The sequence below is a fragment of the Cuculus canorus genome, chromosome Z (genome assembly GCF_017976375.1).
Source record: "Cuculus canorus isolate bCucCan1 chromosome Z, bCucCan1.pri, whole genome shotgun sequence".
NCBI classification, from domain to species: Eukaryota; Metazoa; Chordata; class Aves; order Cuculiformes; family Cuculidae; genus Cuculus; species Cuculus canorus.
The window spans coordinates 77,547,459-77,559,911 of record NC_071441.1 but is presented as its reverse complement, the minus strand read 5'-3'; the positions used below and the strand labels follow the sequence as shown (position 1 = coordinate 77,559,911).

General features: G+C 51.4%; 1 protein-coding gene across 14 annotated transcripts in view; it reads left to right on the top strand.

Annotated features, from left to right (window-relative positions):
* Positions 1–3,613, top strand: part of TCF4 (transcription factor 4) — a 99,518-nt gene extending 95,905 nt beyond the window's left edge. For 9 of the 14 annotated variants that reach the window (XM_054053950.1, XM_054053947.1, XM_054053946.1 and 6 more), the window contains 3 exons: positions 329–558; positions 1,338–1,483; positions 3,114–3,611. In XM_054053950.1, coding sequence (XP_053909925.1) covers positions 329–558; positions 1,338–1,474 — 367 coding nt within the window. In that variant the 3' untranslated portion in view covers positions 1,475–1,483; positions 3,114–3,611. Of the gene's footprint in view, positions 1–328; positions 559–1,337; positions 1,484–3,113 lie in introns of all 14 variants that reach the window. The other 5 variants (XM_054053953.1, XM_054053952.1, XM_054053954.1 and 2 more) reach the window with 3 other exon arrangements.
* The last annotated feature ends 8,840 nt before the right edge of the window (positions 3,614–12,453 follow it).

Genomic DNA, 12,453 nt, shown 5'->3' with positions numbered 1-12,453 from the left:
ACCATTGAGGAGGTTGAGGAGAAACCTTTGAGGAGAGAGCTTTGAGGAGAAACCTTTGGGGAGGTTGAGGAACCTTCTGGAAGGTTGAGGAGGAACCATTGAGGAGGAACCTTTGAGGAACCTTTTAGAAGGTTGAGGAGGAACCTTTGGGGAGGTTGAGGAGGAACCTTTGGGGAGGTTGAGGAGGAACCTTAGAGGAGGTTGAGGAACCTTCTGGAAGGTGTAGGTGTTTCCCCCCCCCCGGAGTTGGCGGCGGCCATCTTGTCGGGGTTTGGCCCGCCCTCGCTGGTGGCCTGGCAGTGGAAGGCTCTTCTGGGTTGTCTCGCAGCAATAACGACGATGAGGATCTGACGCCGGAGCAGAAGGCGGAGCGGGAGAAGGAGCGGCGCATGGCGAACAACGCCCGCGAGCGCCTCCGCGTCCGCGACATCAACGAAGCCTTCAAAGAGTTGGGGCGGATGGTGCAGCTCCACCTCAAGAGCGACAAACCCCAGACCAAGCTCCTCATCCTCCACCAGGCCGTGGCCGTCATCCTCAGCCTCGAGCAGCAGGTCCGAGGTCAGTGGCCACCACCCGAGGGCCTCCTCCAGCTCCGAGGGCTCCAGCCGAGGTCCTTCAGGGCTTTGAGGACATCACGGGTGGTGCTTTGAGAAGGTCCAAGAACCTTCTGGAGCTTCAGTGCTTCAACATTGAGGGCTTGGGAGAAGGTGGTGGTGGTGGAGCTCCTTCGTGGTGTCCTCCAAACATGGGTTTCTCTCTCCAAGGAGGGACCTTCGAGGTCTTCCCATCATGGGTTGGGGCAGAGGGACCTCGAGGAGGGCTTTGTGGAGGTCTTGAGGGATCTGTGGAGAAGGTGAAGCCGAGGAGGGACCTCCTCATGGTGGGGTTGGGGCTTCTTCTCCACCTTAATGGTGATCTTAGAGTGGACCTCAGTGATCTCAAAGGTCTTCCCAATGGTTCTATGGTTGATGGACACCATAATGGTGACCTTAGAGTGGACCTCAGTGATCTCGAAGGTCTTTCAAATGGTTCTGTGGTTGATGGACATCATAATGGTGACCTTATGGTTGACCTGAATGACCTTCAAGGTCTTCCCCAATGGTTTTATGGTTGATGGACACCATAATGGTGACCTCAGAGTGGACCTCAAAGATCTTGAAGGTCTTCCCAGTGGTTCCACATGGAGGAAGCCCTTCTCGAAGCTCTCCAGAGAGATGGAGACCCCATCGTTGCTTTCCAACCCCTTTGAGATGTTCTTCAGGAGCTCTTGGAGGAGCTCAGAGGAGCTTTGAGGTCTTCTCCACTCTCTGATGGGGTTCTTTTTTGGTGGTCCCCAGAACGCAACCTGAACCCGAAAGCCGCGTGTCTCAAACGGAGAGAAGAAGAGAAGGTCTCCTCAGATCCTCCACCGCTCTCGCTGGCGGGACCTCACCCCGGCATGGGAGACGCCTCCAACCACATGGGACAGATGTAGAGAGAGGAGGTGAGGACCAGCGCCACCGGGGTTGGGACAGGGGTTGGGGAGGAGATCCACCAGGAGGAACCATCTCCCAGTGCTTCTGTGGTTGAGGGACACCATAAAGGTGACCTTAGAGTGGACCTCAGTGACCTTCCCAATGGTTTTATGGTTGATGGACACCATAATGGTGACCTTAGAGATGGATTGGATGACCTTGAAGGTCTTCCTGATGGTTCTATGGCTGAAGGACACCATAATGGTGACCTTTAAGTTGGATTGGATGACCTTCAAGGTCTTCCTGATGGTTCTATGGTTGATGGACACCATAATGGTGACCTTAGAGTGGACCTCAATGACCTTTGAGGTCTTCGCCAACACTTCCACAGTTGATGGACACCATAATGGTGACCTTAGGGTTAAATTGGATGACCTTCAAGGTCTTCTCAGTGGTTCTATGGCTGAAGGACACCATAATGGTGACCTTAGAGTGGACCTCAATGACCTTGAAGGTCTTTTTAATGCTTCTGTGGTTGAAGGACACCATAACGGTGACCATAGAGTTGGATTGGATGACCTTCAGGGTCTTCCCAATGCTTCTATGGCTGAAGGACACCATAATGGTGACCTTAGAGTGGACCTCAATGACCTTCAAGGTCTTCCCAATGGTTCTATGGCTGATGGACACCATCATGGTGGCCATAGAGTTGGATTGGATGTCCTTCAAGGTCTTCCCAATGCTTCTGTGCTTGATGGACACCATAATGGTGACCTTAGAGTGGACCTCAATGACCTTCAGGGTCTTCCAAATGGTTCCACAGTTGATGGACACCATAATGGTGACCTTAGGGTTGGATTGGATGACCTTCAAGGTCTTCTCAATGGTTCTATGGTTGATGGACACCATAATGGTGACCTTAGAGTGGACCTCAATGACCTTCAAGGTCTTCCCAATGCTTCTCTGGTTGATGGACACCATAATGGTGACCTTAGAGTGGACCTCAATGACCTTTGAGCTCTTCCCCAACGCTTCCACTGTTGATGGACACCATAATGGTGACCTTATGGTTGATCTGAATGACCTTAGAGTGGACCTCAGTGATCTTGAAGGTCTTCCAAATGGTTCCACAGTTGATGGACACCATAACAGTAACCTTAGAGTGGACCTCAATGACCTTCAAGGTCTTCCCAATGGTTCCACGGTTGATGGACACCATAATGGTGACCTTAGAGTTGGATTGGATGACCTTCAAGGTCTTCCCAGTGGTTCTGTGGTTGATGGACACCATAATGGTGACCTTAGAGTGGACCTCAATGACCTTTGAGGTCTTCCCCAACGCTTCCACAGTTGATGGACACCATAATGGTGACCTTAGGGTTGGATTGGATGACCTTCAAGGTCTTCCTAATGCTTCTGTGGTTGATGGACACCATAATGGTGACCTTATGGTCAACCTGAATGACCTTGAAGGTCTTCCCAATGCTTCCACAGTTGATGGACACCATAACGATGACCTTCGAGTGGACCTCCATGACCCTGAAGGTCCTCCCACTGCCCCCGTGGTTGATGTCCCCCATACCGTTGGGAGCAGATGATCTCCGAGGGCTTTTTCCCCCCTCCTCACGATGTCCTCTCCTCCTCCTCCTTCTCCTCCAGGGCCGTGGTGACCCCTTGGTGGTGGCAACGGAGATGTCCACTTCCTCCTCTCCTCCTCCTCCTCTCCTCCTCCTCCCCTGGAAGATGGGACAGCGGCCGCGGTGGCCAAAGAGGTCCTCCCAGACCTCCCCTGGAGGACAAAGCGGAGGTTTTTTTTGTTGTGCCTCAAAAGTTCTTCTTTGGTTTTTTTTTTGGGGTTTATTTTGGAGTTTTTTTTTTTTTTCTTTCATTTTTGGGGGAAAAAAAAAAACCACAAAAAAAACTGAAAATAAAACCCCAAAATGAGAAGAAAACGGTGGAGAAAAAACAAAAAAGAATGGAATTGAGGGCGACCGCGATGAGAAAATGGACCTCAAACTCCAAAGGAGTGGCGAAAAACCACCCCCGGAACTGCCGGCGTCGCCGGGGGTCCTCAGGAGGGGGTCCTCAAGAGGGGGTCCTCAAAGGGTTCCTCAAAGGTTCCTCAAAAGGCTCCTCAAGAGGTTCTCAGAGGTTCCTCAAGGGGTTCCTCAAAGGGTTCTGAGGTTCCTCAAGGGGTTCCTCAAGAGGGGTTCCTCAAGGGGTTCTCAGAGGTTCCTCAAAAGGTTCCTCAAGAGGTTCTCAGAGGTTCCTCAAGGGGTTCTTGGAGGTGTTCCTCAAGAGGTTCCTCAAAAGGTTCCTCAAAAGGTTCTGAGGTTCCTCAAGAGGTTCCTCAAAAGGTTCCTCAAGGGGTTCTCAGAGGTCCCTCAAAGGGTTCTTGGAGGTTCTTCAAGGGGTTCCTCAAGAGGTTCCTCAAGGGGTTCCTCAAAAGGTTCCTGAAGGGGTTCCTCAAGGGGTTCTCGGAGGTTCTGAGGGGTTCCTCAAGGGGTTCCTCAAGGGGTTCCTCAAAAGGTTCTCAGAGGTTCCTCAAGGGGTTCTCGGAGGCTCTGAGGGTTTCCTCAAGAGGTTCCTCAAGGGGTTCCTCAAGGGGTTCTCAGAGGTTCCTCAAAGGGTTCTCAGAGGTTCTGAGGGGTTCCTCAAGACGTTCCTCAAGGGGTTCCTCAAAGGGTTCTTGTAGGTTCCAAGGGGCTCCTCAAAAGGTTCTTGGAGGTTCCTCAAGGGGTTCCTAAGGGGTTCTCAGAGGTTCCTCAAAAGGTTCCTCAAGGGGTTCTCAGAGGTTCCTCAAAGGGTTCTTGGAGGTTCCGAGGGGTTCCTCAAGAGGTTCCTCAAGGGGTTCTCAGAGGTTCCATGAGGGGTTCCTCAAGGGGTTCTCAAAAGGTTCCTCAAAGGGTTCTCGGAAGTTCCTCAAAAGGTTCCTCAGAGGTTCCTCAGGGGTCCTTTAAGGGGTTCCTTGAGAGGTTCCTCGCGGGGTTCCCAGAGGTTCCTCAAGGGTTTCCTCGAGAGGTTCCTTGAGAGGTTCTCAGAGGTTCCTCAAGGGGTTTCTGGGGGTTCCTCAAGGGGTTCCTCAAGGGGTTCCTCAAGAGGTTCTCAGAGGCTCCTCAAGATGTTCCTCAAGAGGTTTCTGGGGGTTCCTCCCGGGGTTCCTCCCTCAGCGCCGGTGGGGCGGTCGGTGCGTCATCGTCGTTGTCGTCGGTGGTGGTGGTGGAGCCGTTCCCGGAGGGGTTGAAGGCCGCGATGGACCCTTTGTCCAAAAACAAAGCCGAGAAATAGAGAAATATATATATAAAAGATATATGAGAAATTTAGTGACTTCTTCTGGAGAAGCTGTGGTGGTCCTTCTCCTCCTCCCTCATCTTTGCCCCCTTTTTTGTTGGACCTTCTCCGAAGCACCACCAGAAGATGCCCTAAAAAGCGGCGCTTTGTCCTCCTCCGCTTTGGACGTTTCTCCTCAGCGGTCACCGCAGGAGACGTTTCTGATCTTCTCCACCGGTGGAGCTCTCCAAAGGACCTCCTCGACGGTCGTTTCGCCCTCGGAATGAAGGTGGAGAGATGGTTTCTTTTGGTCTTCAGACGCTTGTGGAGATGTCCCACTCTTTCCTTGGGCTTCTGAGGAGCTCTGAGGAGCTCTGAGGTCCACTCTGTTGTTACCGTTGTGCCTTTCTAACGCCGTCACGCGGAGCCCGACGGGACTTGGGACATCCCACCGCCCTCCTTGGACCTCCTGGAGGTGGTGGATACGTGGTTATGGGGTTGAGTTGGGTCTTCGGTTGTCTCCACGGGACCAAATCTCAACGGTGTTTCTTTCTTGAAGACCATTGGTGGTGTCCTCCAAAGGCGACGTCGCACTTCGTTCGCCACTGAGAAGGTGACGGCGCCGACCGAGGTGGACCTGGAGCTCCTCCTCTTCCGAGAAGACCTCATCCCACCCTCTTTCCCACAAGGGGTGGACTTCATGGTGGAAAGAGGTATCTCAGCGACCTTCTGGCCCTCAAATCAGCCCTTCTCAGCCCTCTGAGGACAACTCCTTCTCCAGGAGGTCCTTCCAAGCTCTCCACGGTGATTCCATGGTCCCATCCGCTCTCCTGAGGTCCTTCTCGATGGTCTCATCCACTCTCCTGAGGTCCTCAATGGTCCCATCTGCTCTCCTGAGGTCCTCCTCAATGGTCTCATCCGCTCTCCTGAGGTCCTCAATGGTCCCATCCGCTCTCCTGAGGTCCTTCTCGATGGTCGGAGAGGGACAGTTTGTCCATTATGACACAACGAGCACTGAAGGTGACGGTTCTTCACCTGAAGGTGGTGGTTCTCCACCTGAAGGTGATGGATCTTCACCTTCAGGTGATGGATCTCCACCTGAAGGTGATGGATCTCCACCTGAAGGTGGTGGATCTCCACCTGAAGGTGGTGGATCTCCACCTGAAGGTGGTGGATCTCCACCTGAAGGTGGTGGATCTTCAGCTGAAGGTGATGGATCTTCAGCCTCTTTGAGGTCCAAGTCCTCCTCCTCGTTTCTACTCAACGCTGGAATCCACCCTTTGGGGGTCTCCGACCTCATCCGAGCGGTGCTCAACCCCACCAGAAGGTCTGAAGAACCCAAAGCTCTGAAGATCTCACTTTGAAGGTTCTTTCCTCCAAAGCTCTGAAGACCAAAACGTGGTTGAAAGTTCTCCAAACCCATCGCTATGTCCCAGAGCGGTGGAAACTGAGGAGAAACCGTGGTCCTTGGGATGGTCCAGCGCTGAAGAAACCACCGTTGAGGTGAGGAAGACCTCAGGTTGCGATGGTGGTGGTCCTGGAGGTGGAGGAGACGCTCTCCAAGAGGCGCTGAGGAGCTCTGGGTTGGTTTCTCCTCTTGAGGAGGTCTTAAAGGCTTTGTGGAGGCGGTTCTTGGGTGGTGGAGACATCTCAGCTGCTTCCTCCGAAGGGGTTGAGACAATCCCTGAAGGTTCTTCCAAGAAAAAAAAGAAGGAAATGGGAATTTCGGAGCTACTTTTGGACCTTCTCCACCTCAAAGGCGCTGCGTGGAGAACATCTCCGAGATGGAAAGAAGGGATCCATCGTCGCCGTGACGTGAGTTGAGGCTTCCGAGGGTTTTCCGCCGCGTCGGAATGAGAGATCCTTTGGGATTGGAGGTTCTGGAGAAGGAGTTGAGAAGGTGTCTTCTGCGCCGGTGGGAGAGGAACCGCCCGCGTCCCCTCGTGGCCTTCACGACGTCCCCCGAAAGGCGCCCACTCAGTGCCTCCCTTTTGGTTGTGCTTTGCTTTTTGCTACAAAAAATACTACAAAAAAAACCCGGAATTCCCCCGAAAAGGGGTTAAAAACCCCCAAAAAAGTGGAATTTCTGAGGGAAAAAGTCTTATATTTGGCGATTTTGGGGGTTTTTCTACGGCGGAGATGGGGGTGGAGAGAGGAGAGAGGAGGGGGAGCGGCGGTGGTGCGGGGGGTGCGGGGGGTGCGGCCGAGAGGAGGGGAGAAAGGGGGGAAAAGGGGGAAGGAAAACGGTGGGAAAATGGCAAAGAAGTGCGGAAAAGAGCGGGAAAAGGGAAATAGTGGAAAATATTGGGAAATATTGGAAAATGTTGAAAATATTGGAAAATGTTGGAAAATGTTGGAAAATATTAAAAAACTTGAAAAATATTGAAAAATGTTGAAAATATTGGAAAATTTTGAAAAATTTTGAAAAATTTGAAAAATTTTGAAAAATTTTGAAAAATTGGAAAAATTTTGAAAAATGTTGAGAATACTGGAAAATTTTGAAAAATATTGAAAAATGTTGAAAAATATTGAAAATGTTGGAAAATTTTGAAAAGTATTGAAAAATTTGGAAAATATTGAAAAATTTTGAAAAATGTTGAAAAATTTGGAAAATTTTGAAAAATATTGAAAAATTTGGAAAAATATTGAAAATCTTGGAAAATGTTGAAAAATTTTGAAAAATATTGAAAATATTGGAAAATGTTGAAAAATATTGAAAAATTTGGAAAATATTGGAAAATTTTGAAAAACATTGAAAAATTTGAAAAATTTGGAAAATATTGAAAAATACTGAAAAATATTGGAAAATGTTGAAAATATTGAAAAATGTTGAAAAATATTGAAAAATATTGAAAATATTGAAAAATTTTGAAAAATATTGAAAAATACTGAAAATTATTGAAAATACTGAAAAATATTCAAAAATACTGAAAAATATTGGAAAATATTGGAAAAAAAAATCCCAGAAAGTGTTGGAAACTGTTGGGAAAAGTGTCGAAAGGTGTTGGGAACTGTTGAGAAGTGTTGAAAAATAGTGAAAAACTGTTGGAAAATATTGAAAAAAAAATATTGAAAAAATATTGAAAAAAGCAAAAATGGTGAAAAAAAAAGAGAAGTGAAAATTTGTTACTTTCTTTGAAGTATTTCAAAGGCGGTGATTTGTGTCGGGGGGAAAAGGGGGGGGTTGGGAAACGTGGGTGTGAGGGGAAAAGGGGGAAAAGGGGGGAAAAAGGCGGGAAAACGGGGGAGAGAAAAGGCGGGGAAAGGGAAAAAGGAGGGAAAAGGGGGAAAAAGGCGGGAAAAGGGGGAAAGAGGCGGGAAAAGGGGGAAGAGGCGGGAAAAGGGGGAAGAGGCGGGAAAAGGGGGAAGAGGCGGGAAAAGGGGGAAAGAGGCGGGAAAAAGGGGGAAAGAGGCGGGAAAAAGGGGGAAAGAGGCGGGAAAAAGGGGGAAAGAGGCGGGAAAAGGGGGAAAGAGGCGGGAAAAGGGGGAAAGAGGCGGGAAAAAGGGGGAAAGAGGCGGGAAAAGGGGGAAAGAGGCGGGAAAAGGGGGAAAGAGGCGGGAAAAAGGGGGAAAGAGGCGGGAAAAGGGGAAAAAGGCGGGAAAAGGGGAAAAAGGGGGAAAGGCGGGAAAAAGGGGGAAAACAGTGGGAAAAGGGGGAAAAAGGCGGGAAAAGGGGGAGAAAAGGCGGGAAAAAGGTGGGAAAAGGAGGAAAAAAGGCGGGAAAATGGGGAGAGAAAAGGAGGAAAAAGGGGGAAAAAAGGCGGGAAAAGGGAAAAAAGGCGGGAAAAAGGCAGGAAAGGGGGGAAAAGGGAAAAAAGGTGGGAAAAGGAGGAAAAAGGTGAGAAAAGGGGGAAAAAAGGCGGGAAAAGGGGGAGAGAAAAGGAGGAAAAAAGGCGGGAAAAGGGGGAAAAAGGCGGGAAAAGGGGGAAAAAAGGCGGGAAAAGGTGGAAAAAAGGCGGGAAAATGGGGAGAGAAAAGGAGGAAAAAAGGCGGGAAAAGGGGGAAAAAGGCGGGAAAAGGGGGAAAAAAGGCGGGAAAAGGGGGAAAAAAGGCGGGAAAAGGGGGAAAAAAGGCGGGAAAAGGGGGAAAAAAGGCGGGAAAAAGGCGGGAAAAGGGGGAAAAAGGCGGGAAAAGGGGGAAAAAGGCGGGAAAAGGGGGAAAAAGGCGGGAAAAGGGGGAAAAAGGCGGGAAAAGGGGGAAAAAGGCGGGAAAAGGGGGAAAAAAGGTGGGAAAAGGGGAAAAAGGCGGGAAAGGGGGGAAAAAAGGCGGGAAAGGGGGGAAAAAAGGCGGGAAAAGGGGGAGAGAAAAGGAGAAAAAGGGGAAATGGAGAAAAATGGGAAAGGGGACAAAAAAAGGAGAAAAAAGAGGGAAAAAAGGGAAAAGAAGAAAAGGGAGGAAAAGGACCAAAAAGGGAAAAGGAGGAAAAAGGGAGAAAAAAGGGGGAAAAGGACAAAAAGGACTGAAAGAGGGAAAAGGAGAAAAAGGAGAAAATATGATGAGAGGAAAAGAGGAAATTGGGAGAAAAAAGGGGGAAAGAAGGGAAAAGGAGGAGAAAAGGGGGGAGAAAAGGGGGGGAGAAAAGGGGGGGAGAAAAGGGGGGAGAAAAGGGGGGAGAAAAGGGGGGAGAAAAGGTGTTGTGGCGTTGGTCGCGGCGTCTCTGGAGGCGTCTCCAGAGGTCTCTCCGGAGGTGTTCCGGTGCCGTCGGAGCCGTGGGGCGGTGAGAGCTGCGGGTGCCCCACGAACCGATCCTCTCAGGGGGTTCAGACCCATCCATGACCTTCAAAGGGCCTTCAAACCCATCCCATGACCTTCAAAGGTCCTTCAAACCCATCCCATGACCTTCAAAGCTCCTCCAAACCCATCTCATGACCTTCAAAGGTCCTTCAAACCCAACCCATGACCTTCAAAGGTCCTTCCAACCCATCCCATGACCTTCAAAGCTCCTCCAAACCCATCTCATGACCTTCAAAGGTCCTTCAAACCCAACCCATGACCTTCAAAGGGCCTTCAAACCCATCCCATGACCTTCAAAGGTCCTTCAAACCCATCCCATGACCTTCAAAGCTCCTCCAAACCCATCTCATGACCTTCAAAGGTCCTTCAAACCCATCCCATGACCTTCAAAGGTCCTTCCAACCCATCCCATGACCTTCAAAGGTCCCTCCAACCCATCCCAGAAGGTCTCTCCAGAAGGATAACTCTTGGCTTTGGGTTGGAGAAGACCCAAAGAGGTCACCTGGTGAAGGCCACGAGGATCTGGGGGGGCTTCGGGCGACCAAGATGGAGAAAAAGCCACCTCGGAGGTGGCTGAAGGATCTGGAGGTGGTTTGGGAGGAGACCCAGAGGAGCTCTGACCTTCAGGAGCAGCTGTGGAGGTGGTGGATCTTCTCCTGAGGACCAAGAGGAGAGGACACGGCCTCCAGCGAAGCTTCTGCCCATCCTTCCGGAGCTCTTCACCATCAGGAGGTCCTCCACAGCTCTCCTGGAGGCGCTTTAGGACCGGGAGGAACCGCTCTCTTACCTGGTGGCATCTCAGGAGCTTCTCAGCAGCTTCTGAGGAGCTTCTTGGGATCTTCTACTCAAGAGCTTCTAAGGAGCTTCTGAGGACCTTTTAAGGATCTTCTCAGGAGCTTCTGAGGAGCTTTTAATGATCTCCTCAGGACCTTCTGAGGATCTCCTCAGGACCTTTTAAGGATCTTCTCAGGAGCTTCTGAGTTACTCAGGACCTTTTAAGGAGCTTCTCAGGACCTTCTGAGGATCTTCTACTCAGGAGCTTCTAAGGACCTTCTCAGGATCTCCTCAGGATCTTCTCAGGAGCTCCTCAGGACCTTCTGAGGATCTCCTCAGGACCTTCTGAGGATCTTCTCAGGACCTTCTGAGGATCTTCTACTCAGGAGCTTCTAAGGACCTTCTAAGGACCTTCATCTCAGGATCTTCTGAGGATCTCCTCAGGACCTTCCCAGGAATCTCTCAGGATCTCCTCAGGACCTCCTGAAGATCTTCTCAGGATCTTCTGAGGAGCTTCTCAGGACCTTCTGAGGATCTCCTCAGGACCTTCTCAGGAGGTTCTGATTTACTCAGGAGCTTCTGAGGATCTTCTAAGGATCTTCTGAGGAGCTTCTCAGGACCTTTTCAGGATCTCCTCAGGACCTTCTCAGGTGGTGGGAGGTCCATCTGCCCCTTATAAAGGCGTTGGGAGCAAAGCCACCGCTGCTTCAGGACCTCCATCCACCGTGGTCTGGAGGACCTCCAGAGATGGGACAATCCACCAGAGAAGGTCCATGGAGGCACCACAGGAGCTTCAGAAGGTCCATGGAAGCACCACAGGAGGTCCACCTCCAGCAGGTCCAGACGAGAGGTTCTTCCCCTCTGAGAAACCGAGAGTTTGAACCGTTTTTGGTTCAAGGTCCAACCACCCACCCAGAAGGTCCAACTGCCCCTTCAGAAGGTCCCAATGCCCCTCCAGAAGGTCCAAATGCCCCTCCAGAAGGTCCAAATGCCCCTCCGGAAGGTCCAATCGCCCCTCCAGAAGGTCCAAATGCCCCTCCAGAAGGTCCCACCACCCATCCGGAAGGTCCCACCACGAACCCAGAAGGTCCAATCGCCCCTCCAGAAGGTCCCACCAGCCCTCCAGAAGGTCCAAATGCCCCTCCAGAAGGTCCAAATGCCCCTCCAGAAGGTCCAAATGCCCCTCCAGAAGGTCCACCACCAACCCAGAAGGTCCACCACCAACCCAGAAGGTCCAATCGCCCCTCCAGAAGGCCCAATTGCCCCTTTAGAAGGTCCACCACTCACCCAGAAGGTCCCACAGCCCCTCCAGAAGGTCCAAATGCTCCTTCAGAAGGTCCAAATGCCCCTCCCGAAGGTCCAACTGCTCCTCCAGAAGGTCCAACCGCCCCTCCAGAAGGTCCACAGCTCCTCCAGGATGTCCCACAACCCCTCCAGAAGGTCCATATGCTCCTCCAGAAGGTCTAATTGCCCCCTAAAAGGTCCCACCACCCACCCAGATGGTCCACAGCTCCTCCAGAAGGTCCCACCACCCATCCAGAAGGTCCACCACCAACCCAGAAGGTCCAATCGCCCCTCCAGAAGGTCCAACCTCCCACCCAGAAGGTCCATTGCCCAATCAGAAGGTCCAAATGCCCCTCTAGAAGGTCCCACCACCCATCCAGAAGGTCCCACCACCCACCCAGAAGGTCCACAGCACCTCCAGGAGGTCCCACTGCCCCTCTAGAAAGTCCACCACCAACCCAGAAGGTCCAAACTCCCACTCAGAAGGTCCAAATGCTCCTCCAGAAGGTCCAAATACTCCTCCAGAAGGTCCAAATACTCCTCCAGAAGGTCCAAATACTCCTCCAGAAGGTCCAATCACCCACCCAGAAGGTCCACAGCACCTCCAGAAGGTCCAACCGCCCCTCCAGAAGGTCCCACCACCCCCAGAAAGTCCACAGCTCCTCCAGAAGGTCCCACCACCCATCCAGAAGGTCCACCACCACCAACCCAGAAGGTCCAATCGCCCCTCCAGAAGGTCCAAACTCCCACTCAGAAGGTTCCACAACCCCTCCAGAAGGTCCAAATGCTCCCCCACCACCCATCCAGAAGGTCCAACTGCCCCTCCAGGAAGCCCTTCCCGAGGCTGAAGCAGTCCAAGTTTCATGGTCCACAGAAGGACCGTGGAACTGAGGAACCAAAGGACCATGGAACCGAGGAACCAACGGACCATGGAACT